Genomic DNA, 26,413 nt, shown 5'->3' on the forward strand with positions numbered 1-26,413 from the left:
TGTCGTCCAGAACCCTGTATTCTGGTCAGAATGAGGACCGATTTCAGAACTGAAAATCCCAGGGGTTGCCCAGAAACTGTCTTAGCCGAATTTAACGTGAGAATTTTGCCATCCACTTCCATCTAAAGCTTGGTGTCCCACACAGGGCTGTTCCCAAGGTGCTCTCCATAAAGGTTAATACAGTGAGCAGCCTCAGGCTCTAAGTTTTGTATGTCATCCCTGACTTCAAAGGCAGGAAATATAATTTGGCCAGGTAGGTATTGCTGAATGTGCAGATTTCCCCCTCTGCTTCTTAAAACTGAAGACTCTATTTTCGTCCCCAGTAAGTGTGAATTTGCTGCTGTGAATGAGGAATTCTGCTCTCACTTGGCCGGAGGGCGCGTTTAGCCAGCTGGTTCAGGCTCTTCGTCAGGAGTACTAGTCTAAGGAAGGATTAACGCCTTCAGAATGGCCGGGATCATTTCCAAACCGTGTTCACATTTCCAAGTGTTAGGGAGCATAAGGAACTGTTTCAAGATGTACGATTCTAGTTGAAATACCTGACTTTACTTCCATCTTTCCAGTTACAGTAGAAGATTCAGGCAGATGCCTAACGAGCTTTCAGGCATAGTTCTAGAGGTCTCTGCAAGGATTCAGTGAAAGGTTTCATAAAGCACCGAGCTCTGGGCCTGGCGCGCAGCAGGCACTCAGTTATGCCGGTTTCCTGCCGTCACTACCACGATGACTCCTGTCGTTGGGCCGAACCTCTGTAGAGTTGACCTCCCTTTTGCCCCGGCTCTTAGGCTCTGCCACAGTTTTCCTTGTGATTCTGGACCTTGGGGATGGAGCTGGTTGTTTCCTCCAGACCCCAGAGTTTTCCTCAGAGAGGTAGATCCACTGAGAAAATACCGCCGGATTGTCACGCCCACAGATGTGCTCTTCAAGAAGAAAGAAGTCACCGTGTATATTTAGTCTGGTGGTGGTAGCCCTCTCACGTTTGTCCCTTGGCCCTTCACAGGAAGAGTTTGAAAAAGCACTGGTGTGGTACGAGTCTACACTGAAGCTGCAGCCCGAGTTTGTCCCGGCCAAGAACAGGATCCAGACCATCCAGTGTCACTTAATGCTGAAGAAGGGGCGGCGCTCTCCTTAGCTCACCTCCCTTTTCTCCTGTCTCTCTCTCTTCTCATCTCTTCAAAACAGGAATCAGAAAAGAAACCAATCATTGTCAGTATCTACTTTTAATGATGTGTGCGAAAATAACCAAATAAGACATATAGCAGGACTTTTACATATGTGGGAATTGGTTTGTTTTTGTTTTTAAGTTCCTTCTTTCCCCCAGCCAACCTCAGAAACGTAAATCTCTTAAAAGGAAAATGCAGCTTAAAGATATTGTGTAAATACTGAGCCAAGACATTTCTGGAGCTGTGCTCTGTCTCCAAAACCTCGATGCCTTTAGGGCTTTTCTCAGTGGTCCAGCCAGCCTCCTCCTCTTGGGTGGAGGACGAAGCCGCATTGCACATTCTCTGCTTCCTGTCGTAGCCTCTGTTGTCAGTGGAAATGCAGAAGCCCACCTGGTGCCAGTCAGTGAGAAGCCATGTTCTGCGCTCTCTCCTCTCGACCCCCACGCTGCCCCCAGTCTCGTCCGTTCCGTGCTGCTGTGTCACAACTCAGAGGTAGTTTGCAGGGGAGGAAGGGAAATTTTAAAAACAAAATATTTGCAACATCAGAAACTCTTAGGATCACCTGACCTTTGTGATGTTATTTATGTTGGGGAGGGAGGGGGGCTGAGCAGGGGAAATCAGCAGTGTACAACATCTATATCATTTGTACTTTAATTACAAATTACAAGGAAACCAATAAGTGGAAATCCTATATAACAGGTTTATATATATAGAATATGTATATTTGAAGCCCTCTACAGACTGAGTCTATGTTTTACTAATTCTTTGTTCACTGTGTTACCCATCTTGAAATAAGGCATGAGTGTCAGCTCCCTCTCTCTGAGGCCTCCAGACGGAGCCCTTCAGGAGGGTGATGAGCCAAGGTTGAGTGTTCCCGTACAATGCTTATACCTCTGGTCCCAGGAGAGTCAGAAACTCCAGACATTTGGGAATCTTCAAGGGCACATAATGAGGACAAAAATAAAAGTTGTTTATGAACAAAATAGGTCTGTGGTGTGGTTCTTCTTTAGAAGCAGGCTCAGCTGGACAGCTCTGAAACCTAACTGTAATCCTGGCTCAGGTCTTCTCAAGTCCTAGTTGTCTTTTTACTTTCTTTCTTCCCACAGTGGCAAGGTGAGGGAGGAAACAATCCATCACTGGGTTTTATGGTTGATGAAGTTATTAGCATGATGCATTTGACTAGGAAAGATGCACAGTCAGCAGGTGTTCAGAGTTGATAATTGACCTTCCTGGAAAAGGAAGAATAATCCAAGCCTCAGAGTCGTGTCCCCTCAGGTGAGCACTGACCCTAAACTTCATCCAAGTAAACTTTGGGGAGAACCTTGGTGAGAGCCGTACCAGTGAAAATTGAGCGTTCCATTTGGGACAGAACTCCACCGAACACAGAGTTTCTAGTAGACTTTGCTAGAACCTTGTCAGACACCGGTCAGATCTAACCCTGGGTCACTGAACGTGGAGCATTTGGTTCTCTCACAGACTGTGTGACTTTTTTTAGAAGCAGGTGAGCAATCAGACATACCTGTGAGCTCTCCATCTTTCACACAGCATGAGTCCAGCTAATTTCAAACAGTTTTATCAGATGTATTTTAAGAAATCAATTTTGAATGAGAATTGTGAGTTCATTGACTGCTGGATAAAGTGACCTCTTTTCACTCAGAGGATGCTTATGAATTAACGTGTGTGTCTGAGTGTATTCCCTGTTTTCCCACCTCTCCACAAGGTGGCATTTAGTTTTTCCTGAAACTTTTTTTTTTAATTTACATACAGTGAAATTCACTTTGTTGTAGTTCTTTGAGTTTTGACAAATGCAGAGAGTCATGCAGCCACCACAACAAACAAGACAGAAAACGTTCATCACCCCGAAAAGACTCCTTCACTCTGCCCCTTTCTAGTCAAACATCACCCTTAACCCTTGGCAACTGCTGATCTGTTCTTTGTATAAATTTTTTCCCCCACATTATGTTAAATGAAAGAAGTCAGACTCCAAAGGCTATGTACTATATAATTCCATTTACACAACATTATGGAACAGCAAAAGTAGATGCCCTGAGGCAGGAGCATACTGAAAGTTTCAAAACAGGAGAGTAATAGGAGATGAAGCCAAAGAGGTGAGCCAGATTGTGTAGTTTTTTTGGTTTTTGTTTGTTTTTTGTAGGGCTCTGTCATTGCAAGTCACTAGTTTTAAGCAGAGCAGTAACATTATCTGACCTATTTTAACAGGAGTCAAGATTACTCTAGGATTTTTTGACCTGAGTAATTAGAAGGAGAGAGTTGCTATTAACTTAGTTGGATAGACCAAAGTTAGACAAGAATTTGGGGGGAAGATAAGGAATTCAGTTTTATGTAGACCATGTGAAGATACCAAGTAGACAGTTGGATAAATTAGGATTATTAGAGGATATCAATGCTGGAGATTTAAATTTGGAGGTCACAGGTGTGGGGACAGTATTTGAAACCATGTGACTGGATGAGATCATTAGGGATGTGAGAGAAGATAGACAAGAGTACAGATTTAAAGACTGAGAACTGGGGAATTCCAGCGTTAGGAGGTCAGACGGTTTACATGCCCAACAACAGGAGAATTCACTCATGAAGTACAAGAAAAAGCAGAGCAATTTGAAAAGTAAAAATGCTGAAAGTGTTCAAGTAGCTAAAAGACTAGCAACCATATATCGGAAAGATTATGAAACATGGGCAGGTAATTGGTGAAAAAAAAAACACATAGGAATCCTACAAGTGAAAAATATTACTGAAATAAAGATCTCAGTGGATAGGTTAGACTAGACACAGCTGAAGAGAGAGTTAGTGTATTGGAAGACAAGAAATCGTTTTTTTATCAAAGCAAAAAACATAAAATTTTTCTCAGGTATTTGTATTAAATGCTTTCATAGGACAAATTCCTCACTTTCCAGGCTAGGACTCGCTTTCTTAAGCAGTCAGACTTTTGCATCAGGGTCCAGAAATGGAATAAAACTCTTAATTTACTTCTAGTATTGGAAAAATTTGGTGGCAGGATTGAAGACCCATGCTAATAAGAAGAGCTAACATCTGTTCATTGCATAGTGTGTGCCTGTCTCTGTTCAAAGTGCTTTACATGGATCAGGAGCAATGGGTGGCTCAGGGGCGGGGCAGAGAGGCCAGATAGTATCTCTGTAGGTTAAGTGAGAACAGCTTCACATGACCTCTGGAGCTGTCCCTGATTTAGTCTTCCCTCTCCCTTTCAATTTCCAGTATCTTCTCCCTGATGCTGCTGTAGCTTCTCTAAGGTATTGCTGGGTCTGTCCACCATCATTAATTCAATAGTTCAGTGACTTTTTATTTTTAATCAAGCAACTGTTTTCTTCTAGGCCCACAAATTGTAAGAGCAGGGGATATAGACATTTATTAGACATAGAGCTGAGCCTCTGACTGGAGACAAGATACATGGTCAGCAGACACAGAATTGTCAAAGCCATCCTGAGGAAAAAGAACAAAGCTGGAGAGGCCTAAGTCTCCCAGACCTTAGACAATGCTACAGAGCTACCATAATCAAAACAGCGTGGTACTGGCACAAAAACAGATATATGGATCAATGAAACAAAATAGAGAGCCCAGAAATAAGCCCCCACACCTGTGGTCAATTAGTCTTTGACAAAGGAGGCAAGAATACACAATGGAGAAAACATAGTCTCTTAAGCATATGGTGCTGAGAAAGCTGGACAGCCACATGTAAGTAAATGAAGTTAGAACACTCCCTGACACTATACACAAAAAGTAAACTCAAAATGGCCTGAAGACTTCAATATAAGACATGACACCATAAAGCTCCTAGAAGAGAACATAAAACATTCTCTGACATAAACAGTACCAATGTTTTCTTAGAGCAGTCTCCCAAGGCAATAGAAATAAAAGCAAAAACAAACAAGTAGGATCTAATCAAACTTAAAGCTTTTGCTCAGCGTAGGAAATCATAAGCAAAAGGAAAAGACAACTTTTGGACCTGGAGAAAATATTTGCAAATGATGCAACCCACAAGTGCTTAGTTTCCAAAATATACAAACAGCTCATACAACTCAGCAACAACAAAAACAACTCAATCAAAAAATGGGCAGAAGACCTAAATAGATATTTCTACAAGGAAAATATACAGATGGCCAACAGGCACATGAAAAGGTGCTCAACATCACTAATTATTAGAGAAATGCCAGTCAAAGCTACAATGAGGTACCACCTTACACTGGTCAGAATAGCTCTCTCTCTAAAGTCTACAAATAAATGCTGGGGAGGGTATGGAGAAAAGGTAATCCTCCTACACTGTTGGTAGGAATGTAAATTGGTGCAGCCGCTACAGAAAACAATATGGAGATTCCTTAGAAAACTAAAAGTAGAGCTACCATGTGATGCAGTAATCACATTCCTGGGCATATATCTGAAGAAAACTAATTTGAAAAGATACGTGCACCCCAACTTTCATAGCATTATTTACAATAGCCAAGAAATGGAAGCAACTTAAATGTCTATCGACAGATGACTAGATAAAGAAGATGTGGTCTATATATACTATGGAATATACTCAGCCATAAAAAAAGAATGAAATAATGCCATTTGCAGCAATATGGATGGACCTAGAGATGATCATACTAAGTCAGAAAGACAAATATATGATATCACTCATATGTGGAATCTGAAAAAATGATACAAATGGACTTACTTACAAAACAGAAGCAGACTCACAGACGTAGGAAACAAACTTACTGTTGCCAAAGGGAAGGAGGAGAGGGATCAGTCAGGAATTGGGGATTGACAGATACAAAATACTATGTATAAAATAGATAAACAAGCACAGGGAACTATGTTCAATATCTTGTAATAAAATATAATGGATCAAAAATTTTCTCCTAGAAGAAATAAAAGCAAGAATAAACAAATGGGACCTAATGAAACTTACAAGCTTCTGCAGAGCAAAGGAAACCAGAAATAAAACAAGAAGAAAACCTACGGAATGGGAGAAAATTTTTGCAAGTGAAACCGACAAAGGCTTGATCTCCAAAATATATAAGCAGCTTATACGACTCAATAAGAAAAAAATAAACAACCCAATCCAAAAATGGGCAGAAGACCTAAACAAACAACTGTCCAAGGAAGACATACAAATGATCAAAAAGCACATGAAAAAATGTTCAATATCACTAATTATCAGAGAAATGCAAATCAAAACTACAATGAGGTATCACCTCACACCAGTCAGAATGGCCGTCATTCAAAAATCCAAAAATGACAAATGCTGGAGAGGCTGTGGAGAAAGGGGAACCCTCCTACACTGCTGGTGGGAATGCAGTTTGGTGCAGCCACTATGGAAAACAGTGTGGAGATTCCTCAAAAGACTAGGAATAGACTTACCATATGACCCAGGAATCCCACTCCTGGGCTTGTACCCAGAAGGAAATCTACTTCAGGATGACACCTGCACCCCAATGTTCATAGCAGCACTATTTACAATAGCCAAAACATGGAAACAACCTAAATGTCCATCAACAGGTGACTGGATAAAGAAGAGGTGGTATATTTATACAATGGAATACTACTCAGCCATAAAAACCGACAACATAATGCCATTTGCAGCAACATGGATGATCCTAGAGAATGTCATTCTAAGTGAAGTAAGCCAGAAAGAGAAAGAAAAATACCATATGAGATCGCTCATATGTGGAATCTAAAAAACAAAAACAAAGCATAAATACAGGACAGAAATAGACTCATGGACAGAGAATACAGACTTGTGGTTACCGGGGGGGGGGGGGGGGGTAGAGGGTGGGAAGGGATAGACTGGGATTTCAAAATTGTAGAATAGATAAACAAGATTACACTGTATAGCACAGGAAAATATACACAAAATGTTATGATAAATCACAGAGAAAAAAATGTGACAATGAGTGTGTATATGCCCATGAATGAGTGAAAAATTGTGCTGAACACTGGAATTTGACACAACACTGTAAAATGATTATGAATCAATAAAAAATGTAAAAAAAAAAAGAAAAATAAGGGTTTGGTAAGATTAACTCAACACAATGAAAATTTACAAATAAATTTTTTGAAGCATGAAAAAAAATATATAATGGAAAATAATCTGAAAAAGTATATATATATATCTATAAACTCACTTTGCTGTACACTAGAAACTAATACAAAACTCTAAATCAACTATACTTCAATTAAAAAAAAAAAGATACACGGTCAGCTCATTTCCACGCAGAATGAGCGTCACCAAAGGGGTCATCACAGGTGCCGTAGGTATGTGGCGTCCTGTGACGCTCGGACGATGCCTCAGAAAACCAGTGCAATTAAATAAGTGAAGAAAAGGGGAGAAGTGGGAGGAGGTGGCATTAGGGTAGTGGCTGCAGCATGATCCCACACAGGGAAATGCGGAAGTTTGGCACTTGTGGGAAACACTAAATTGTAGCTTCAAGTAGCTCTTCATTTCCCTCAGAACAGAGCCCAAACTCTTTGGCTCTGCTCATGATGTCTTTCATGATTTGGCCCCAGCCTCATCTCTCCCCACCTTCCCCAGTATAGGAGCACCTGCAGTGGCCAGCACGGTGCCTGATGCACAGTAAATACTCAGTACATGTTTGTGGAATGGAAAGTGAGTTGCAGAAGAAAAGAATGGAAAGCCCGGTGGGGGCTGAGCCATGGAGGACTCTGCTTGGAGTGTCCAAACCTGGGTGTGTGCACCGAGAAGAGGAGGCACCTCCCCGGCGGACTCGGACAGCGACTCCATCAGAGAGCTCCGCTTCCGGGTCTTCAGCACTCAGGAGCGGACTCTGTGTCCTCCAGTTCTCTCAGTCTTGTCTCTCTTCGAGGGCAGAAGCCACGTCTAATGTCTCATTCACAGTGTTGGCCACAAGTAGGTGCTGAATTAAACATTTGTAGGCAGAGCTGGGCTTGCCTGTCCACATCTCCACAGAAAAGGAAAACGTGGGGATTAGATCCAGGGAGGGCATGTCTGACCATTAGGGTGACCCCAAAGCTGAAGTTAGAAGCCAGGGTCCTCTGCTGCTGGCTCATTCACTGCTTGGGGGACAACAGCAGGCTTGGACGTCAGGGTGGAGCAGCTGGATCTAGGAAGGGAATTATCAGCACAGAGCTGGCCCCACCTTCTCCCTAACTCGTGGTGCAGGGCCTTTGGACAGTAAAAGGTAGCCTGGGATTCCACTAACAGCCTATTAGCCAGATTGAGAACAGGGAGCCTGAGGCAGAAGGATGTATGTGTGTGTGTGTGTTTTGCAAGTTCCATTGCAGAGAAGCAAGATATTTCATTTCCCTCAGATTGGTTTCCTAGAAAACCGTGAGATGTGGGTGGAAAGCCCCCAGAACTGCAACAGCAGGAAGAAGAGGAACACATCATTGCACTGTCTGTCATTCATCCAGCATTTACTAAGTATTTACTACATACTGGGTGTGCATTCAGTGCTGGAGACACAGACGTGTGACATGAGTGAACACACGTGGGAGAGAAGATCGACACACCTGAAAGCGAATAGAGAACAATTAAGAATGAAGTGCTTAACTAGAAATAATTTATATGTGGACAAAGTATAGTAGAGCAGTGCAGAGCACTAATTTAGGCAAATCTGAGCTTGGTTTGAATCTGAACTCCACCACGTACAGTGTGATTATGAACCAGTTACTCCACCCATGAGCATTGGTTCTCTCATCTGTAAGGTGGGGATAATATCATGTACCTCATTTTGTAGTTGGGGGGATTAAATGAGATACGGATGTATACAGCATGGTATTTGGGAGGACTGGCTCCAGAACTAGACTGCTTGGGCTCAGATCTCAACTCCCTCACTTCCCAGCTATCATCTTGGGCAAGTTACTTAACCTCGGTCTTGGTTTACCCATTCTTAAAGTTGGAATAACAACAGCTCCTACACTATTGGGTTGCTGTGATGCTTAACTGAGTTTTATCCCATGGAAAACTTTTAGAATAATCCTGGAACATGGCCAGAACTCAGTCCATCTACAGCAGGAAAATGACTGCTGAATTATTGTCCCAAGAGAAAAGAAAAATTTTGTGCACACACAGACTTACATGTGAGTGTCAATTCCAGCTTTACTCATAATCTCCAAGAGCTGGAACATCCCACTGTCCTCCAACAGGTGAATAAACGAAGAAATACCTACCACTGAGGGATCAAGAGTAACAGACTACTAATTTATGCAACAACATGGATGCATTTCAAGTGCATTATGTTCAATGCAAGCAAGTCAGATTCAAAAAGCTATACACTATGTAATTCCATTTACATGACATACGGAAAAGGAGAAACTGCAGGGAGAACAGATTAACAGTTGCCAAAGGTCCTGATGTACCTCTAGCTCCAGGTGTAGACTAGGGGTTCAGAGGAAACTGTTGGATGGATAAATGAATGAGTGAGTGAGTGAGTCATGCTAGACTGCCTCATGTATTTTATATTTTTTTGTCCTCATTTTTCAGGAGTTAACATCCGAGGATTCCCCCAAGTGCTTAGGATTGAAGGCACCTCCCTCCAGGGAAGTTTCTGAAGTGGTCTCTACTGGAAACCCTACAAGGTCAAACACGTTTTTATGTTAGTTTCTGAGGCTGGAGATTCCACGCTGTGTGGGGAGTGTGAATTCCAACCCACCTTCCCACAGGTAGGAGGCTCAAGGTTCTAATATTTTTACCTGGTGGACAGGGGGCTTTCTGGTCTGGGTCTCGTCCCTGGCTCCTGACCTTAGACAGAGTCCCGTTCCGTCTCTCAACTGAGGCCTGATTCCTGTCCCTACGTGGAGCCTAAGACCATGGCCACTCGGGCCTGTAATGAATTCTCAGGCCCTATGGCTCTGAGGTGCCAGTTCCTGCTCATCACTGGCGTCTGGCCATTTCTCTTTCTTGATTTGTGAGTTTAGTATTTTGACATATTATCTCCTGTCTTTGTATGTGTTGGAGTTGGAAATGGGGGATTCCAGTGTGTGTGTTCCATGTGCCACCATGACTAGACGTTTGGAGAGGCCAGTCTTACACCACATATGACCTTTCCTCCAAGAAACCTGGAACCTTCTCCTGGGGGACATGAGCCCCTGTATGAGAAGCCTTGCTACTGACTGACATGAAGTATGTCCTTCATATGGGATGAAATAGGAAAGGGCATCCAGACACACTGGCTTCAGAGCAGACCCCCATTTTGTCTAGAGCTCACCTGCTCCAGAATTAGGCCATGCCCTCCAACCCCCAGATCCCTGCAGGCGCCTATTGCAGGAAGCCTAGCCTCTCTGAAAATGCCTCAGTACCTTTGAGGAGGTACCTTTTATGATTTGAAAACAAGGCCAGATCCCTGTTGAAAGTAAGGCCCAGCCAGACCTACACGCTAACTTCATAAAAATGGCAGACAGGAGCCTGTGCTTCTCCATCAAGGCCTCTCCAAAAGTTTCGAGGATATGTCCAGAGCTGTCCTCCCCAGCCCTTCTCTCTTCAGCCACGTGCCTTGGGGAGAAGCTAGTGAAAATCCGGGGGCTCAGGGATAAGGGACCAGGCCAACTTCTGCCCACTGCTCTCCAAAGCCTGCAGGTGGCAGCTGGACACAAGGCTGAGCCTGTGAGAACCAAACACGGCCACTAAGCGGGGACGCTCACCATCAGGGCAGCTCAGAGTCCCGGCTGCAGAGGAGAAAGGGAGGGGGAGGAGCTTCAGGCCTGTGCTGCCCAGTGTGGTAGCCACTAACCAATATGCCTACTGACATTTACATTTAAACTCATCAAAATAGGATAAAATTAAGAATTCAGTTCCTTGGTTGCACCAGTCACATCTCAAGTACTCAACAGCCACATGGGCTACTGTGTTGGACAGCATAGATATGAAACAGTTCCATCATCAGAGAGGCCCATGGGGCAGCACTGCCCCCGACAGTGAGCTCCACCCCGTGCCAAGTGGATGACCACCCAGACACCAGACGAGTCCGGATCACCCTCAGAGGACGTCCATTCAGAAGGCCCCAGCGTGGGTCCCTTGACACAGACCTCTCCCCACCTCTTTGGTGTATTCCTTTCCAGTTTTGTTGAGATATGATTGACATACAGCACTGTATTAAGTCTAAAGTGTACAGTGTAATGATGTGACCTACGTACATTGTGAAATGAACACCACAGTAAGTTTAGTGAATACTCATCATCTCATATAGATACAAAAAGAAAAAAAAAGGGAAGATGTGGGGGTTTTTTTCTATGATGAGAACTCTTAGAATTTACTCTAAGTTTGAAATATGCCATCCAGCCACGTTAACTGTAGTCATCATGTTGTACATGGCATCCCTGGCACTTTTTAAAATCTTATCATTGGAAGTGTATACCTCCTGACCACCTTCATCCAGTTCCCTCTCCCCTCCTTCTTCTTGGGAAATAATTACCTCCCCTCAAGCTGGGGTGGCACTTAGGGTTTAGGGCTCCAGATGAAATTGGGTGTGAAATGGAATAGCATCCCGGTTCTTTTGGCAGAAGCAGAACTTGGAGGTGCTTTGAGAACCAGATGCCAGTCCCACCACCCTGCGTGCCTTCAGGTCTCAGTGCCTTTGAATGGGCTGTCACCTCTCCCTGGGATGCTGGGATGCTGGGCTCAAAGAGGGGTCTGCTGACTTCACTGGGGTTACTTCTGTATCTAGAAGTTGGTTTGGAGGTAGTTCTCTGGAATGGGCTTGGCTGGGCACCTTCATTGGTACAGCTCTGCTCCACATGTCTCATCCTCTTCCTGGGACCAGCAAGCTAACCTAGATTATTCTCATGGCCATGGCAGGGGCCCTAGATACAAGGCCACTTATGTGAGCACATTTAAATACCCTGCTTGAACCTAAATGTCCATTGACAAATGACTTAATAAGGTTGTGAGATATATATAATGGAATACTACTCAGCCATAAAAAAGAATAAAATAATGTCATTTGCAGCAACATGGATGGACCTGGAGATTGTCATTCTAAGTGAAGTAAGCCAGAAAGAGAAAAAAAATACCATATGATATCACTTATATGTGACATCTTAAAAAATGATGCAAATGAACTTGTTTACAAAACAGAAGCAGACTCACAGACATAGAACACAAACTTATGGTTACCAGGGCAGGAAAGAGGAAAGCGAGGGTAGAGGGATAAATTGGGAGTTTAGGATTTGCAGATACTAACAACTATATATAAAATAGGTAGACAACAAGGCCCTACTGTATAGCACAGGGAACTATATTCAATAGCTTATAATACCTATAATGAAAGAATCTGAAAAAGAATACATATAACTGAATCACTATGCTATACATCAGAAATTAACACATTGTAAACCGACTATATTTCAGTAAAAATAAAGTACCCTGCTTGTGTCACGTCTGCTAATATCCATCGTCCAGGGGCAGGCAATTACAACTTGCTGTCAGAGGGAGAGCAATACAGAGTCACTATGCTCCAAGTCACATGTCAGCCCATGGCGGTGGGCACAGATACAAGGAGTGAAGACTTGGGGCCCTTAACACCATCTACCGCAGCCTTCTTCCAAGTTTTGCCTTCAGTGGGCCAGATAAACAGAACATTGGCTCTGTGCGCTCTGTCCACTCCACACCCCAGGACGAATGCATCACTTTCAGGTGAACTTAGTGCCACTTCCCTAGTTATAACAGTTATCCTTCTGTTACAACACATCCCACATGGTTCTGCAGCTGATTCTTTGTGTGTCTGCCTCCTCTGTTACACTGGGCGCACCTGTCTTATTCCCCAAGGGTCCAGAGTGGACGTCCATAAATCCCCCTTGGACGCTGAGTGAATGACGGCACATTCCTGGCCACCATGGCCTCTCCCTTCTCTGACGTCCTCTGCACAGTCTTGTCACCCTTTATCTCGTTTTCTGGGTACTGCTTGTCAATCCGCTGTGCTTACAATTCATCATTAGGGTCATATGACTGATGTTTTACTGGCAGATCATTCAAAGCGGCCACCTCAGAAGACTGTAGTCTTGTGTACCCTTTTCCCACTCTGAGTTCTGTTTCAGCAACTCCTGCAGGAATGCTGTCATGTTCACCTGAATACTCCTGAGGGTGACAAATCTTTGTCTTGTTAAGGTGGAGGGAATTTTTGGAAACAGCTGATAGTCATTTGGATCCAGAGCTGGTGACTAAGGTGGGTGATCAGCTGGGACATTCCGGGGACAGAAAAATGAAACATGGTCAGGAAGGAAGGAGCCTGCGTTCTTCCCACAGTTTTAGAGCTATCCCCGAGGACAGTCCCAAGGAGCCCCAGACGGACGTGAAGGCAGAATCACCTGAACATGTCCACCCCCTCCATGGGTGACTATTTTGAAGGGGCTCATATACGTTTGGAGGAGAAAGTTTTCATCTCACTTTAGCTGTGGTTCTGATTCTTTGCAATCCTTTGGAGAATCTGATGAGAGCTCTGGACCCTCTCTCCAGAAAAATGCTCATGAACCCATAGTTTGCATATAATTTCAGGGTGGCCCATGGACCCACCTGAGGCCGATCCAAGGATCCCAGGTAAGAGCTTCTGTTTGGAATGAACACACTAACTAGTCTGAAGGCACCAGAGAGCAAGTATGGTTTTCTCGTTTCCTAGTTTCTGCCCACACCCCCGCTCAGTGAGCCCAGCCCAGGCTATAACAGAACAGATTCTCCAGGAATCGTGTGTAAGCTACTGGTATGCTCTCCCTCACCCTGAGATCATCTCTGTGGGCGAGATCCCTGCGGCCAGCACAAGCCCTCAGCACCCCTGTCAGGTGGGCAGTGCAGTCTGCGTGTGGTCAGAATGGCTGTTTCAACCTCCACTAGGTTCTTGCTTGGGAAGAAGCAGGAGTCTTGCTGCTCCACTGAGGCTCGGGGGTTCAGGCCAGGAATGATCTTTATTTTGGTCACAGAAGGACCAGGCCAGGCCAGACCAGATCCACTGTTCTTGGTGGCCCTCCCTTCAGGCAGGCCCCTGTTAGGGTGCTGGGAGCTGCAGCCAAGGGCACAGGGGTGGGAAACGGCTGCTATGAAGCCTTGTGGCCACAAGAGGGAGCCATTTGTTCTGAAAGGACAAGGCATCTGGCTGGGACCGTGACTCCCATCTTCATCCCCCAACACCCATGCAGGCTCTGGGTCGCGCAGGGTGCTGACTGCAGAAAGGGACAGCGCATGGGGTGCAGGTGGCCGCCAGCTGTGACAGACTCTCCTCCAGCCACCTGCCTGTGTCCGGACGGCTGCACTGGGCACAGCAGCCCCTGACGCCTCTGAGCTCTCAGACCTTTATAAGGTGTGCTTCATCTTAACTTTTTCTTTAGGGCAAAAGTAACCCAAGTTCAAAGGGGAAAATGAGAAAATTCAGACAAGCAAGGGACACGCATAACCAGCCCTTCTCAAACACTACCCTGGTCACCACCATGGGGAGTGCATCCTGCGGGGGATCCCCTTCGTGGACAGTGCTCCTCAGGGGCTAACAAGAATAGCGGAGCCTTCCAGGGAGAAATGGGGTGGCTTTGTGTCTATAGAGTTTCTCCACAGTTTGTGTAGAGCCGGTGATACCTCCAGGGTTCTGAGCCACAGGTGCCTGGAGGGAGAAACAAGTGGCCAGGGAGGGAAGGGAAGGAAGCTAATCCCCCGAGCACAGGGGCCGGCTCCTCTGTTCTGTACACCCACGATGTGGCCAGTACCTGTCCTGCTTTACAGCTGGGGAAACTTGAGACTCAAATGAGATCACTTCTTCTGGGGCACGCAGCCAGTGAAGTGATGGGGCCCAGATCTGAAAGCTGGACTATCTTGCTCCAGAAGCTGAGATCTTTACAAAACCCCGGGGTGTCTCAGGGCAAGGGTCTATCCTCAGGTTTGGGGAATGTGGCCCAGCTTCACCCACATCCTAGAGTTTGCAGGACAGCCCCAAGGTCAGAGGGTTTCTTGAGCCATTAACCCCTCTGTCCTGCTCCCACAGGCTGTGCCCTAACCCAGCCCTCGGGAGGCCTAGAGGAGGGGAGGTGGGCATTAGGGGAAGGTCTCCAGGAGATACTGCAGTGAAACGACGACTGCCCAGTCTCCCTTGGCGTGGTGGGAACGGCTCTCACCTGTCTCTCTCTCAGGCTCTGCAGAATGGGTGCACAGAGACTCTGATCATCTCTGGAAAGAAGCCCCTGCCACCCTTCCATGGGGAACCAGCAGCTCTGAAGAACCCACCCTGTTCCCTACCTCCCTTTCTTAGGACACCTCCTCCCAGACTCAGCCCGGAGGCCCAGGGAGAGGCCTCCCCTGGTTGCCAGGGCAACAGATCCATTGTTCCTGCCACTGGAGTGGGGAGTGTAGCAGGCAGGCGCCCCCCCCTCCCAGTTCCTAGACCCAGCTCTCCCTACCGTTCTTGAGCCAGTGGAGCCCGCAGGGCCCCATTCTATTCCTCCGGGCCTCTTTGTCACATCGAGATGCAGAGGAGGGGGAGACAGGCTGACTGGTCACCATGCCAACATCACATTGCCCACATCCCTGGGGGGGGGAGGGGCTGGGGCAGTCAGATACTCAGCAGTCTGGGAGCAGTTTGTCTGTCCCTCGGGTCACCTGCCAAGGGCCCCTGCTGCTGGGCCAGCCACAGGCCTCCGGGTCCCCTGCGGGAGGGGATTTCGCCAGCTCTCTGCTTTCCGCCCGGTTTGCTCCATGTTTGCTCGGTTAAGCACAGCTCGGAGCTTAGGCTTTCTCCCACCCGTCCTGAACGTCCGCCAGCAGGCAGGGCCTGGGCCCTGGAAGAGGAGCTGGTCTGTGCCCGGCCACCTGGCCTGCGCTGGGGCCACAGTCCCTTGATCATTCGCTCCTTCACTCACTCCAGCTCGTTCATTCGACAACATTCACTGGGGCCGACTCAGGACTACTTCAGTATTATTAAAACCACTTTACAGAAGGAGAACTCTTACTCCAAGAGGTAAATGGCCCAAAGTGCCCAAAATATTAAGTGTCAGAGGCAGGATTTAATCTCAGGTCTTGCTGGTTCCAATGTCGCTGCTTTAAAATCAAGGAGAGATTACACCCTCCCCACCATCAGCGGTATCTTGACTACTCTGTGCACACAAGTAGATCAGTTATTGCCTAAAAATAAAGCCATTACAAGGACCTTAAGGGCAGGGTGTCTTGGACATAGTAGCTGCATACTAAGTACAGGATGGATGGATGGATGGACATATTCATGGACATAACACTATTCAGTGTTAAGGGCAACTGTTCATTTACTCATTTATTTATTCCCTTGTATATTCATTCAGTAAATAAGTACCAAGGACTTCTGTGTGCCAGGCACTGTGCTGGGCACAGCAGACTCAGGAAAACAAAACATATCTGGTTCCAAGTCCGTGAGAGGGGTGGACAAGCCGACTACCGATTACAACCACTGAGACAAGAGCTAGAGTCAGCGAAGCCAGGCTGACCTCAGTGGCATCTCACCTCCTGAGGCACTGAGTCACAGACCCTCTGCACTGAAACAGATGATAAAATTCTTCTAGGTCAGTTTTTATGCTTTGGTCATTTCCTGTGCACCAGTCCTGCCATATCTACATACTACTCATCATGATTTCACGAATATTTTTCTTTAAACTAACTCACTTGTTAAGCTCTAAAAAGATCACGTAAGATGGAAGCGTTATATTACTACTACCAGATGTGGAAGACCACAGGAAAAGTGATTCGTTGTAAAGAAAACAATGTTATTAAATTCTAGGGAGAGGCAGTTGCTGCCGTGGACCCTGATTCTGAGACCCGCTCTCTTTATTTAAGAGGGAAACTGACCACTGTCAGTGAGGTGTTGGAAACACAAGCACCAAATCAGTTCCTTCTCTTTGACTTGAAAGGCTTGAAAGAAGTAAAAAGGGGAGGAAACTTCTTAGTGGGTGATTTTTTTGTTTGTTTTAATTTTATTTTTTGAGGGAGAAGTAGTTTATTTACTTATTTTGATGGAAGTACTGGGGATTGAACCCAGGACCTTGTGCATGCTATGCATACTTATTGGGTGATTTAATGTTAATTTCAGGGCCAGCAGACAGTGAACCATCTACTATCATCTAAGGAGCCATGGATCTATGTCCACATGTTGACAAACACCAGTCAGTCCTGCCCCTCCGTGCACGGGTTACTATGTCCCCATGGAGGGGCTGCCTGGACTAAGAAACAGGTGGGGCTCTGGGCGACCTCCCTGTGCCACCCTCTGGGCGATGCTGTGGGCTCCACGATGGCATCCGCCTCCCTCCACCACCTGTACCTCCAGATCAGCCCTGATGGGCCTGGTCCCTCTGCTGCCTCCATAGAGTCAGCTGGTGTCTCCCTCATGAGGGGAGCCCCAAGGGCAGAGATCCCCCCAGCCCTTCTGCTGTGCAATGCTCTGCAGGGCCTCAGCCGCTGAAGTGATTCACTGGCCTTCTGGATTCTGTAGCTGGCTGGCTTTTGGCATTTTCCCTTCCAAGCACATTATGAGAGGAAAAACAAGCGGGTTAGCATTATGCACATAGGAAGGAGGATCTGAGTCCCCATATCCTACCTCCTCCCTAAAACACACACACGCACCTGTTGCTAGTACCTGAGAGTCCACTGTTAGTGCTTCATTCCTTTGCACTTAAAACAAAAAGGAATTTAAGAAGAGAATTTGCTACTCATGCATTCTGATCTATTTATATGAATGTCCAGACTAGAGATGGAAAGTAGATTCGTGGTTTCCTAGAGCCGGAAGTGATGGGTGTGACAGTTAAAGGATATGGGTTTTCTTTTTTAGTGATTAAAATGTCCTATAATTGATTGTAGTGATAGTTGCACACCTATGTGAATATACTAAAAACCACTGAAGTGTGCAATTTAAACGGGTGAATGGTATGGTATATGGATTATATCTTGATAAAGCTGTTCTGGAGAGAGAGAGAGAAAGAAGAAGGTGGGGGAGGGAGAGCAGGAGCGGGAGGGGGAGGAGCAAGCCTTCATCAACTCTGTGATGGAAAATACCTCTGTCAGGGCTATTCCTTCCTGTCCCCCTTATTACTCTCAGATCTAACCCCTCTCTCTACCTGCCCTGTCAGCCCATCTTCTGTTTCTTCTCCTGGTCCTTTACTTTAACAATAATCAGAACCAACATTTGCTGAGTGCTGACTACGTGCCTGGCAGTGGCGTAAGTGTCAAGTGTTTGGTGAGGTCACTTGCTCATAAAGCTCACTAACAGAGGCCACCCTTTGCCCCAGGGCAGAAGGTTAGAAGGATTGGGGTATCCCGAGCTTCCTAGAGCTACTTCCAGGCCCCTCTGCCAGCATGTCCTCCTTATAAAACCAGGTCATCCACTTATAACGTCACCATCACCTCTCTTCTTGTGTCATGTACCAGCCTGCAGGATTCCCTCCAACCCCGACCTTCCCCCAGCGTGCACACCTGGCTCGTTCACGGGGCCCATCCCCACACTTCGCCTGATCTCACCTTCACAGGTCTCCACAGCCAGGCTGAGGACTCATCAGCTTGCACTGCCTCAGCTTGAATCGATGCTTCGTCCACGCTGCCCTTGAGCCAGCCAGACGTAAGGCTGCATCCGGACCTTGTCATCCTTCACAACTGCTCCGCCCCAGTCTTAGGCTGTAGACATCCCTCTCCTGTATAATGACCTAGCCTTTCATTTCCATCACCCATCCACCCCATCTGAACTTGCTCTTTGATTTCGTAATATTTTCCTTCCATCCCCAGACCATCCACCAGGATCAGCTCCTTCACTTGAGCTTTTCTTCCCATTCAAAATTAGTCCGCCTCTGAGAACTCGCCCCTTCAGATACATGCCACATTCTTTGCATCTTCCCATTGCATCAGGCGGTGTTGCTAGCCTACGAATATCTCTATCCTAAAGTCCTCCACGAGTCATGCATGTCCTAACGCTGCTATTTCCTCTGCCACCAAATGTCATGCTAGGGATCCGTCCTCATTCCATCTTCATAGAGCTGTTCCTGTCCTAATTCACCATCTATGGTCATGTGCAATACAGTGAATTTTTAAAGATATGGCTTTGGCAGAACAAACAGCAGGAACTGTTGGGAGAAATATACAGACTATGAGGTCAGCTGGCTGCTTCTAACCATCCAAGAGAGTTTAGAGAAATAGCCAGCCCAAGGCTTTAAATTCATGGCTCAATATTCAGTCAGAGAACCAAGGACTTCCTAGAACTGTCCTAAGACAGCAAGCATCTCATGAATGCCCTAAAATAATATTTTCTCTCTCACAGCTAGAGAGTTCATGTAGCCAAAAGTCACCCATAGGTTTTTATCCTGGAGGTCGATGATTTACAAAATGGATTGGATTCACAGCCCACCAGATTTCTTATGTAAAAGTTAGGGCAATGATTAGGAAAGACCAGAGACCCCCAAAATTAGAACAGTGATATTTAGGAGAACCCAGTTAAATCTGAAGACCCTGGACCCCGTAGCTCCACCAGACTTCTCTCACCAGTAGAAAACACCCACTGCTGTCCTGCCTAAGGAGGCTGGTCTTGCCTTGCTTGATGGTTCTGTGACTGTCCCCCACCCCGCAGCCTCCCGTGTACCCCAGATCCATGGCTGAAGACAATCTCCACGTGCCCAGGGAGCCAATGATAAAGGTGTGTGCCTCGCAGATGCTTTGATGCCAAAATGTGCAAATTTATATATCAACGAAAACTGGGGGAATTTTCATAGGAGAAGGTTCAAACCATGCTAGAGTAGAAAGAAGAGAATTCAGTTTTAAATCCAGCTGAATTTTTCACTGTGGACGTGCTTACCAGAGGTTCTGAAGCTGCTTTACCAGCTCAAGCGTTATCATTCCTTCTGTTGGTAAACTGAAGCCTGGACCTGGTGATAGTCAAATGACACTGACATGCCAAAAAGTGCCTGGGTATATAATATGGGAGGAATCCAAAGACTTCGGGAACTGGGTATGTTAAAGTGGACGTATCACATGTGACTGTTCTATCCATGCTTTAACTACAGACTCTCCTCGACTTATGATGGGGGTTGCGTAAACCCACCGCAAGTTGAAAATAGCTTACGTTGAAAATGCTTTTAATTCAGCTGACCTAGCAAACATCATAGTCAAGCTTAGCATACCTTAAACATGCTCAGAATGCTTACATTAGCCTAGTCTTGGGCAGAATCATTTAACACAAAGCCTGTTTTATAATAAAGTGGTGAATATCTCATGTAATTTATTGAATACTGTACTGAAAGTGAAAAACAGCGTGATTGTGTGGGTGCAGAATGGCTGTAAGTGTATCGATTGCACACCCTCGTGGTCATGTGGCTGACGGGGAGCTGAAGCCCAGGATCACATGCAGGTGTCACACACGTATGGCTAGCCTGGGGAAGGATCAAAATTCAAAATTCCAAGTACACTTTCTACTGAATGCGGATTGCTTTTGCAGCATCATAACGATGAGAAATTGTTAAGCTCGAACCATCATAAGTCGGGGACCACTGGTATATCCCCTGAGAGGGACCAGAGGACTCTCCCTTCACCAAGACATCAAGAAATACACTGATGCAGAGAGCACCAGCTTCCTTTAAAAGTGCTCGAGTTGGCAGTCCTCTAAGTGCTGGGGGTGATGATGGAAGACACTGCCATGAAATGTGTTCCTGGGTTTTAATGGGGATAATGAGATCCCAGCACTGGCTCTGTAGTGACACTTAGTGACCATAAGCAAGATGGACAAAGAACGCAGCAGGGCCAGAGTGACGGTCAGACACACAAGGATCTGTAGTGGTGGCTAACTGATCATGGACACCAGGGGCTAAGATACATGTAGCATTGCATCAATGTCCTATTTGATCTGTAGAGTTTTTTAAAAACTAGAGCTCTAGAGATCGAATAGACAGTCTCAGGGCATCGAAAGATCACAAGTTTTCACTAAATTCACAGACCTAAGTCAGGTGACTAGAAAAATTCTGTACTCTACTGCATGATACTACAAATTTATATTGTGCTTCTTCCTCCCAGTTTTCCCCCCAAGGGGAATTGTGGTCATTTAGTAGATTGAGTGTGCACTGGGAAAACAGAAAGAGCAGACTTCTCAGGGTGTAATACTAATCCTGGGTCATGGGTTGAGTGGGAATTGATGGAGCTCAGGAAACAAATGGTGTTTGGGCCCAAACTATTTCATGGTGGGCCCAACAGACTCATATCCACCCTGTGGTTGTTTCTTCAGGTTATGAATGTATAGTTGGAATATATATATACTCAGCAATAGGCAGACTCTCCTATGGATTCTGCCTGATCTATGGATTAAGAGCCATCATGATGGAAGAACCAAGTGAAAACTCCTGGTGAGCCTGTCCCTAACAAAATAGTAAGTCAAACCCAATGCCACATTTCTAGGAGAATCACAGAGACTAGTACCACCACAGGAGACTTGAAAAATGCAAGGCTGGTGATGCAGTGGTGTGCTGGAACCAGCTCGCACAGCCCCATGAGAAGTGTTATCGTTTATTCATAAGAATTACTATGAGATTGTTGACATGACCTCGAAACAGTTTTTGGCTTTACCTTGAAATCGGCCATGATGAGACTATATTTAAACCATGGAAGTTGGCAGACACTACAAATCAGAGCTTTTTATCCTTTCTGAGAGCCAGTTTACCAGCAGACTAGAGGTGATCCCCATCACATCCTCATTTAGGTTAGCTGTTTGGCTTGAGCAGGTGTATCTTGGAAATGGAGAATGACGGCAGATTGTGTAAAAGCAGCTGTACTGTGCTCTCAGCTGCAGCTGCTGTTCTACATCTGGTCTGCTCACTGTTCCATATCAACACAGCTTCTGATGCCCACTGTGGGTGGGTGGATGGATGGATGGATAGAAGGAATGGATGGATGGAACGATGGATGGAAGAAAGGGAGGAAGGAAGAGAGGAAGGAAGATGAATGTATGTCACTCACAATAGCTAAGATATGGGGACAACCTAAGTGCCTGACAATGAATGAATGAATAAATAGAATGTGATACACACAATGGATTATTACTCAGCCATAAAAAAGAAGGAATCTTGCCATTTGTGACAACACGGATGAATCTTGAGGGCATTACAGTGAAGTAAGCCAGACATAGAAAGACAAATACTGTATAATCTCACTTACATGTGGAATCTAAAATAGTCAAAACTCATACAAGCAGAGAGTGGAATGGCAGTTGCTGGGGTGGGTGTAGGGTGGGTGTAGGGTGGGTGTGGGGTGGGTGTGGGGTGGACATGAGCATAGGCTGGTCAAAGGGTACAAAGTTTCAGTCATGCAGGATGCATAAAGTCTGGATATCTCACGTACAGCATGGTGACTGCTGTTAATAATACTGTGCTGTTTACTTGAAATTTGCTAAGAGGGTAAATCTTAATACCCTCACAAATGAAAAGAAGGAAGGAGAAAAGGAAGAAAGAAAGAAAATGGCAACTACATGAAGCGATGGATGTGTTAGATGATTGTGGTGACCATGTCACAATGAACACTTATATCAAAACACCAAGGTGTATACCTTAAATACACACCACTTGTATTTGTTACTGATACATCAATAAAGTTGAAAAAAAGAGATTATGAACAAGGCTAAGGTAATTGCTTCCAGTCTCACGTAGACAGACTAGCACATTGTCCGGTAGAACTGAATTGACCCATAACCTGTATGGTTCATCGTGTATTAATTTTTGTTGTTGCTGGGATAATTGGCTTAAAAAAATTTTAAGTGTAGTCAGTTTACAATGTTGTGTTAATTTCTGGTATACAGTATAATGTTTCAGTTATACGTATATATTCTTCTTTTTCATTATAGGTTATTACAAGATATTGAATATAGTTCCCTGTGCTGTACAGTAGGACCTTGTTTTCTGTCTACATTATGTATTATTGAATATAATGCATAACCTTATTCTCTTTGATGGGCTGTAAATACATTTGGACACCAAAATCCTTTGCAATTAACTTAAATATAACTCTAACATACACGCTACTATACCAGTGGTGACTTTCATGTCAGCTGTAAAATGAAAGCAATAACCCCTATGAATGCCCAGGTCACAACATGTGATAATCAAATGAAATCAAGTGAAAGAACATTTTCAACTTCAGTGCCCTGCTGCCCTGCATTAAAAAGATGGAGGAGGCTAATAACACTAGGTGATTTCTCTATTCAAGACTGAAATGGAGAATCCTGGCAATTATTTACATTATTCAAGGATGAAATTCTACTGTTATTCATTATCTTTGTCAAATCCTTTAATTGTATATTAGGCATACATCTGATTTCAAATAATATAAAAAGATAAACGAATGGGTGGATGGATGATGGTTTGTACGAAGGGATTGTTATATTAGGTAGGAGCATGTCGCTGTTGCTTTTGTTGTTTTATTAGAATTTAAGTGTGGGGATAAAGGTGTGCATTCCCATACTGCAGAGAATGAAAAACCAAAAACCTCTCAGGTTCCTTTGCAGCTAGAGTTTACACTGTGACTTAGGTTCTGCCCACGAGAAACAGTCGATGAGACTTGAATTTGGAACCTTGGCCTTGTATCCAAGATTGCTGTCCCCCCTTCCCGATTCCTGCATGACAGCTAAAGGGAGTGGTCCAAGACTCAACATTTGTGGCAATGGCTTCCAGACTCCCCAGTTTCTCGACTGTGCCAGAGGTGGCAAATTCCCTGGCAGGTCAGTGATGGGATGTCCTGGATTCCTTCCTGGAGTTTCAGTTTAGAGTTCAGACTTCCAGCCTTTCCAGTGATTTTGTAAGCACCTGATTCACTGCATTAAATCCTTTTCTTCTTAAAATAGCTACACTGGATTGTGTTAGGTGCAACTAAATGCTGACTAATACACCCCCTTTTCAAGTTTTTCTTCCTTTCATCATCCCTACTATCCAACCACCTCCCATCTCACTCCCCAGAGATGAATCACCTTTTACATTATAGGGGAAAAAAATAGACAACATTATGAAAGAACTTCTCAAATTCCTGCCTAACCATCGAAGGTTTCTGGACCCCCACCACCTCCACTATATCTTTCCTACTAGGATAACTCAACCATCTTTGCTCTGCATCATATCCTTTTCATCTGCAGAAGTCTTCCCTTTCCTCGATGTATATTTGACATCTCTCTCTTGCTACTCTGCTCATTCATTATAGAAACACCATAAAAATCTTTCTCATGGGAAAAAAACCCCAACTCCAAATCCTCAGTCCCCCTCTAGCTACAGTCTGTTTTCCTCCTTCCCTTCACCACCAAGCTTTCTAAGAGAATCATCCACATTATTCATCTCCACTTCCTCCCCTTTCGTTCTTTCCTCCATCCATGCAACTTAACCTTTGCTGCACTCACTCCACTAAAACTGACCCACTAAAGTAGCCAATGGCCACCAGACAGCCAATCCAAAGATCCCTTTCATCCTTTTTCTTACCTGATCTCTGAGCAGCATCTGATGGTGTTAACTCTCTCCTCTGTGACGTGACATTCACTGGACCTTTCTCCAGGACCATCTGATTGACATTTCTCTACCTCCTTTGGAGGCTCCTCAACTCACATGTGGAATAACCTTTTCCTCAAGATTTTGTCCCTGAGCCCTATGTTTTTTCCACTCTAAAGGTTCATCCAAGTCCATAACTTCAACTACTGACAGCTCCCAGATGAGTATCTCAAACCCAGAACTCTTCCCTGACTTCCAGACTGTAGATACAATAACTTTCTACTCCATGTTTCCACCTAACTGTCCCACAGACATCTCAATCTCAACATGTCCAAAACAGAACTAATCTTCCCCCAATATCCACTCTTCCTCCTGAAGTCCTCATCTTGTAAACAGCACCACTGCCCACTCAGACACTCAAACCAGGTATCTGGGGACCATCCTAAGTTGCCCACAACTAAACTGTCACTAACAGACTTCAGTTCTACCCTGAGTCCTCTGCGGGAAGGGTTCTCCCCACTCCATCCCTACCGGCTGAGTCCAGCCTTCTCCCCTCTCTCTTTCTCTCTCACTCTCACATTTCTGTTCTGCCCATTCTCTAGCCTCCCTGGCTCCCCTCACAACCTCCTCAATCCATCCTCCACACCAAAGCCAAATCTAATCATGTCACTCCCTCCTTAAACCCCATGGATGATGTCCCCGCTACACACATACATGTGGACCAAGTTTTCAGGATCAGTTCACATTCCTTATCCAGGACCCAAGGCCCTTCATGATCTGGCTTCTCTAACCTCGTCTCCCTCCACTGACCCTGAAGCCATCCTCCCACCCACACAAACATGCTGCATTCAATTCACTCACTCCATGGATGGATTTCCCTCCCACTTCTTCTCCCCCTGGGCCACTCCTTTGTCATTCTTTTTTTTTTCTTTTTCTTTTTTTTTTTTGCATGTCAGTATTCTACCATAAGACCAAGTGTACCTTTGGGGCCAAAACCACACTTAGCAGCATACCTGGTAGAGTAAACACCTGGTGCATATTTGATAGATGAATTAGCAAGTTCTGCCTGAATTTCATTTGGTAGCTGTGATAGGTTAATTGTGTCCTAAAAAAGATTCGTTGGAGTCCTCATCCCCAGCACTTCAGAATGTGACCTTATTTGGGGACAGAATCTTTACAGATGTAATCAAGTAAAAGTGAGGTCATAAGTGTGGGCCCTAATCCAACAGGACTAATGTCCTTATAAAAAGGGGAAATTTGGACACAGCCACAGACACTACGAAGAGAGACAGGCAGATGATGGCCATTTACAAGCCAAGGAGACAGGCCCTAGGACAGACCCTTCCCTCACAGCCCCCAGAAGGAACCAGATGGTCTGACACCTTGATTTTGGACTTCTAGCCTTCAGAGCATGAGACAACAAACTTCCGTTGTTTAAGGCACCCAGTCTGTGGTACTTTGCTGTGGCAGCCTGAGCAAATGCTTGCAGTCATGTTTCCTATGCCTGGTAAACGACTTTCTTTCTCTGAATCTCTAGTCATTAGCTAGTAACCTGTGTTTTCATTCTGGAGTCCATAAGCCCTGCTTTTCTAGCATGTCTATCTGTTCCTCTGTCTCTGTCACATCCCATATGATTACATGTCCCTTTCGCCCAAGAATGCCCCCTTTTCCTCCAGACATGTCCACCTCACCAACAAGTTCTTCCTCGCTGGTCAGAATGAGATCCCAGGTAGCAGCTCCCCTCATTGCCTTCCCACCTCTCCAACATTATCAGGTCAAGAATTTAATCCACTGCCATGTTTATGACAGAACAGGGCATCCAGTGGTGGTGCCCATGA

The 26,413-nt window shown here is 45.2% G+C and overlaps 1 protein-coding gene and 2 long non-coding RNA genes across 4 annotated transcripts in view; 1 reads left to right on the forward strand and 2 right to left on the reverse strand.

Annotated features, from left to right (window-relative positions):
- The window catches only part of TTC17 (tetratricopeptide repeat domain 17), a 101,125-nt gene extending 99,927 nt beyond the window's left edge, over positions 1-1,198 (forward strand). For both annotated transcript variants that reach the window (XM_006212328.4, XM_072969810.1), the window contains one exon: positions 998-1,198. In XM_006212328.4, coding sequence (XP_006212390.1) covers positions 998-1,129 — 132 coding nt within the window. In that variant the 3' untranslated portion in view covers positions 1,130-1,198. The remainder of the gene's footprint in view (positions 1-997) is intronic.
- LOC140698771 (uncharacterized) lies at positions 1-26,413 on the reverse strand. The gene is made up of 2 exons (XR_012076688.1): positions 26,267-26,413; positions 1-2,389 (listed from the first exon to the last, which is right to left on the reverse strand). It is a non-coding gene; the product is annotated as an uncharacterized lncRNA (long non-coding RNA).
- LOC140698769 (uncharacterized) lies at positions 8,557-15,388 on the reverse strand. Its single transcript, XR_012076686.1, has 3 exons — positions 15,246-15,388; positions 12,519-13,330; positions 8,557-8,669 (listed from the first exon to the last, which is right to left on the reverse strand). It is a non-coding gene; the product is annotated as an uncharacterized lncRNA (long non-coding RNA).

This window comes from Vicugna pacos, chromosome 10 (genome assembly GCF_048564905.1).
Source record: "Vicugna pacos chromosome 10, VicPac4, whole genome shotgun sequence".
Lineage (NCBI taxonomy): Eukaryota > Metazoa > Chordata > Mammalia > Artiodactyla > Camelidae > Vicugna > Vicugna pacos.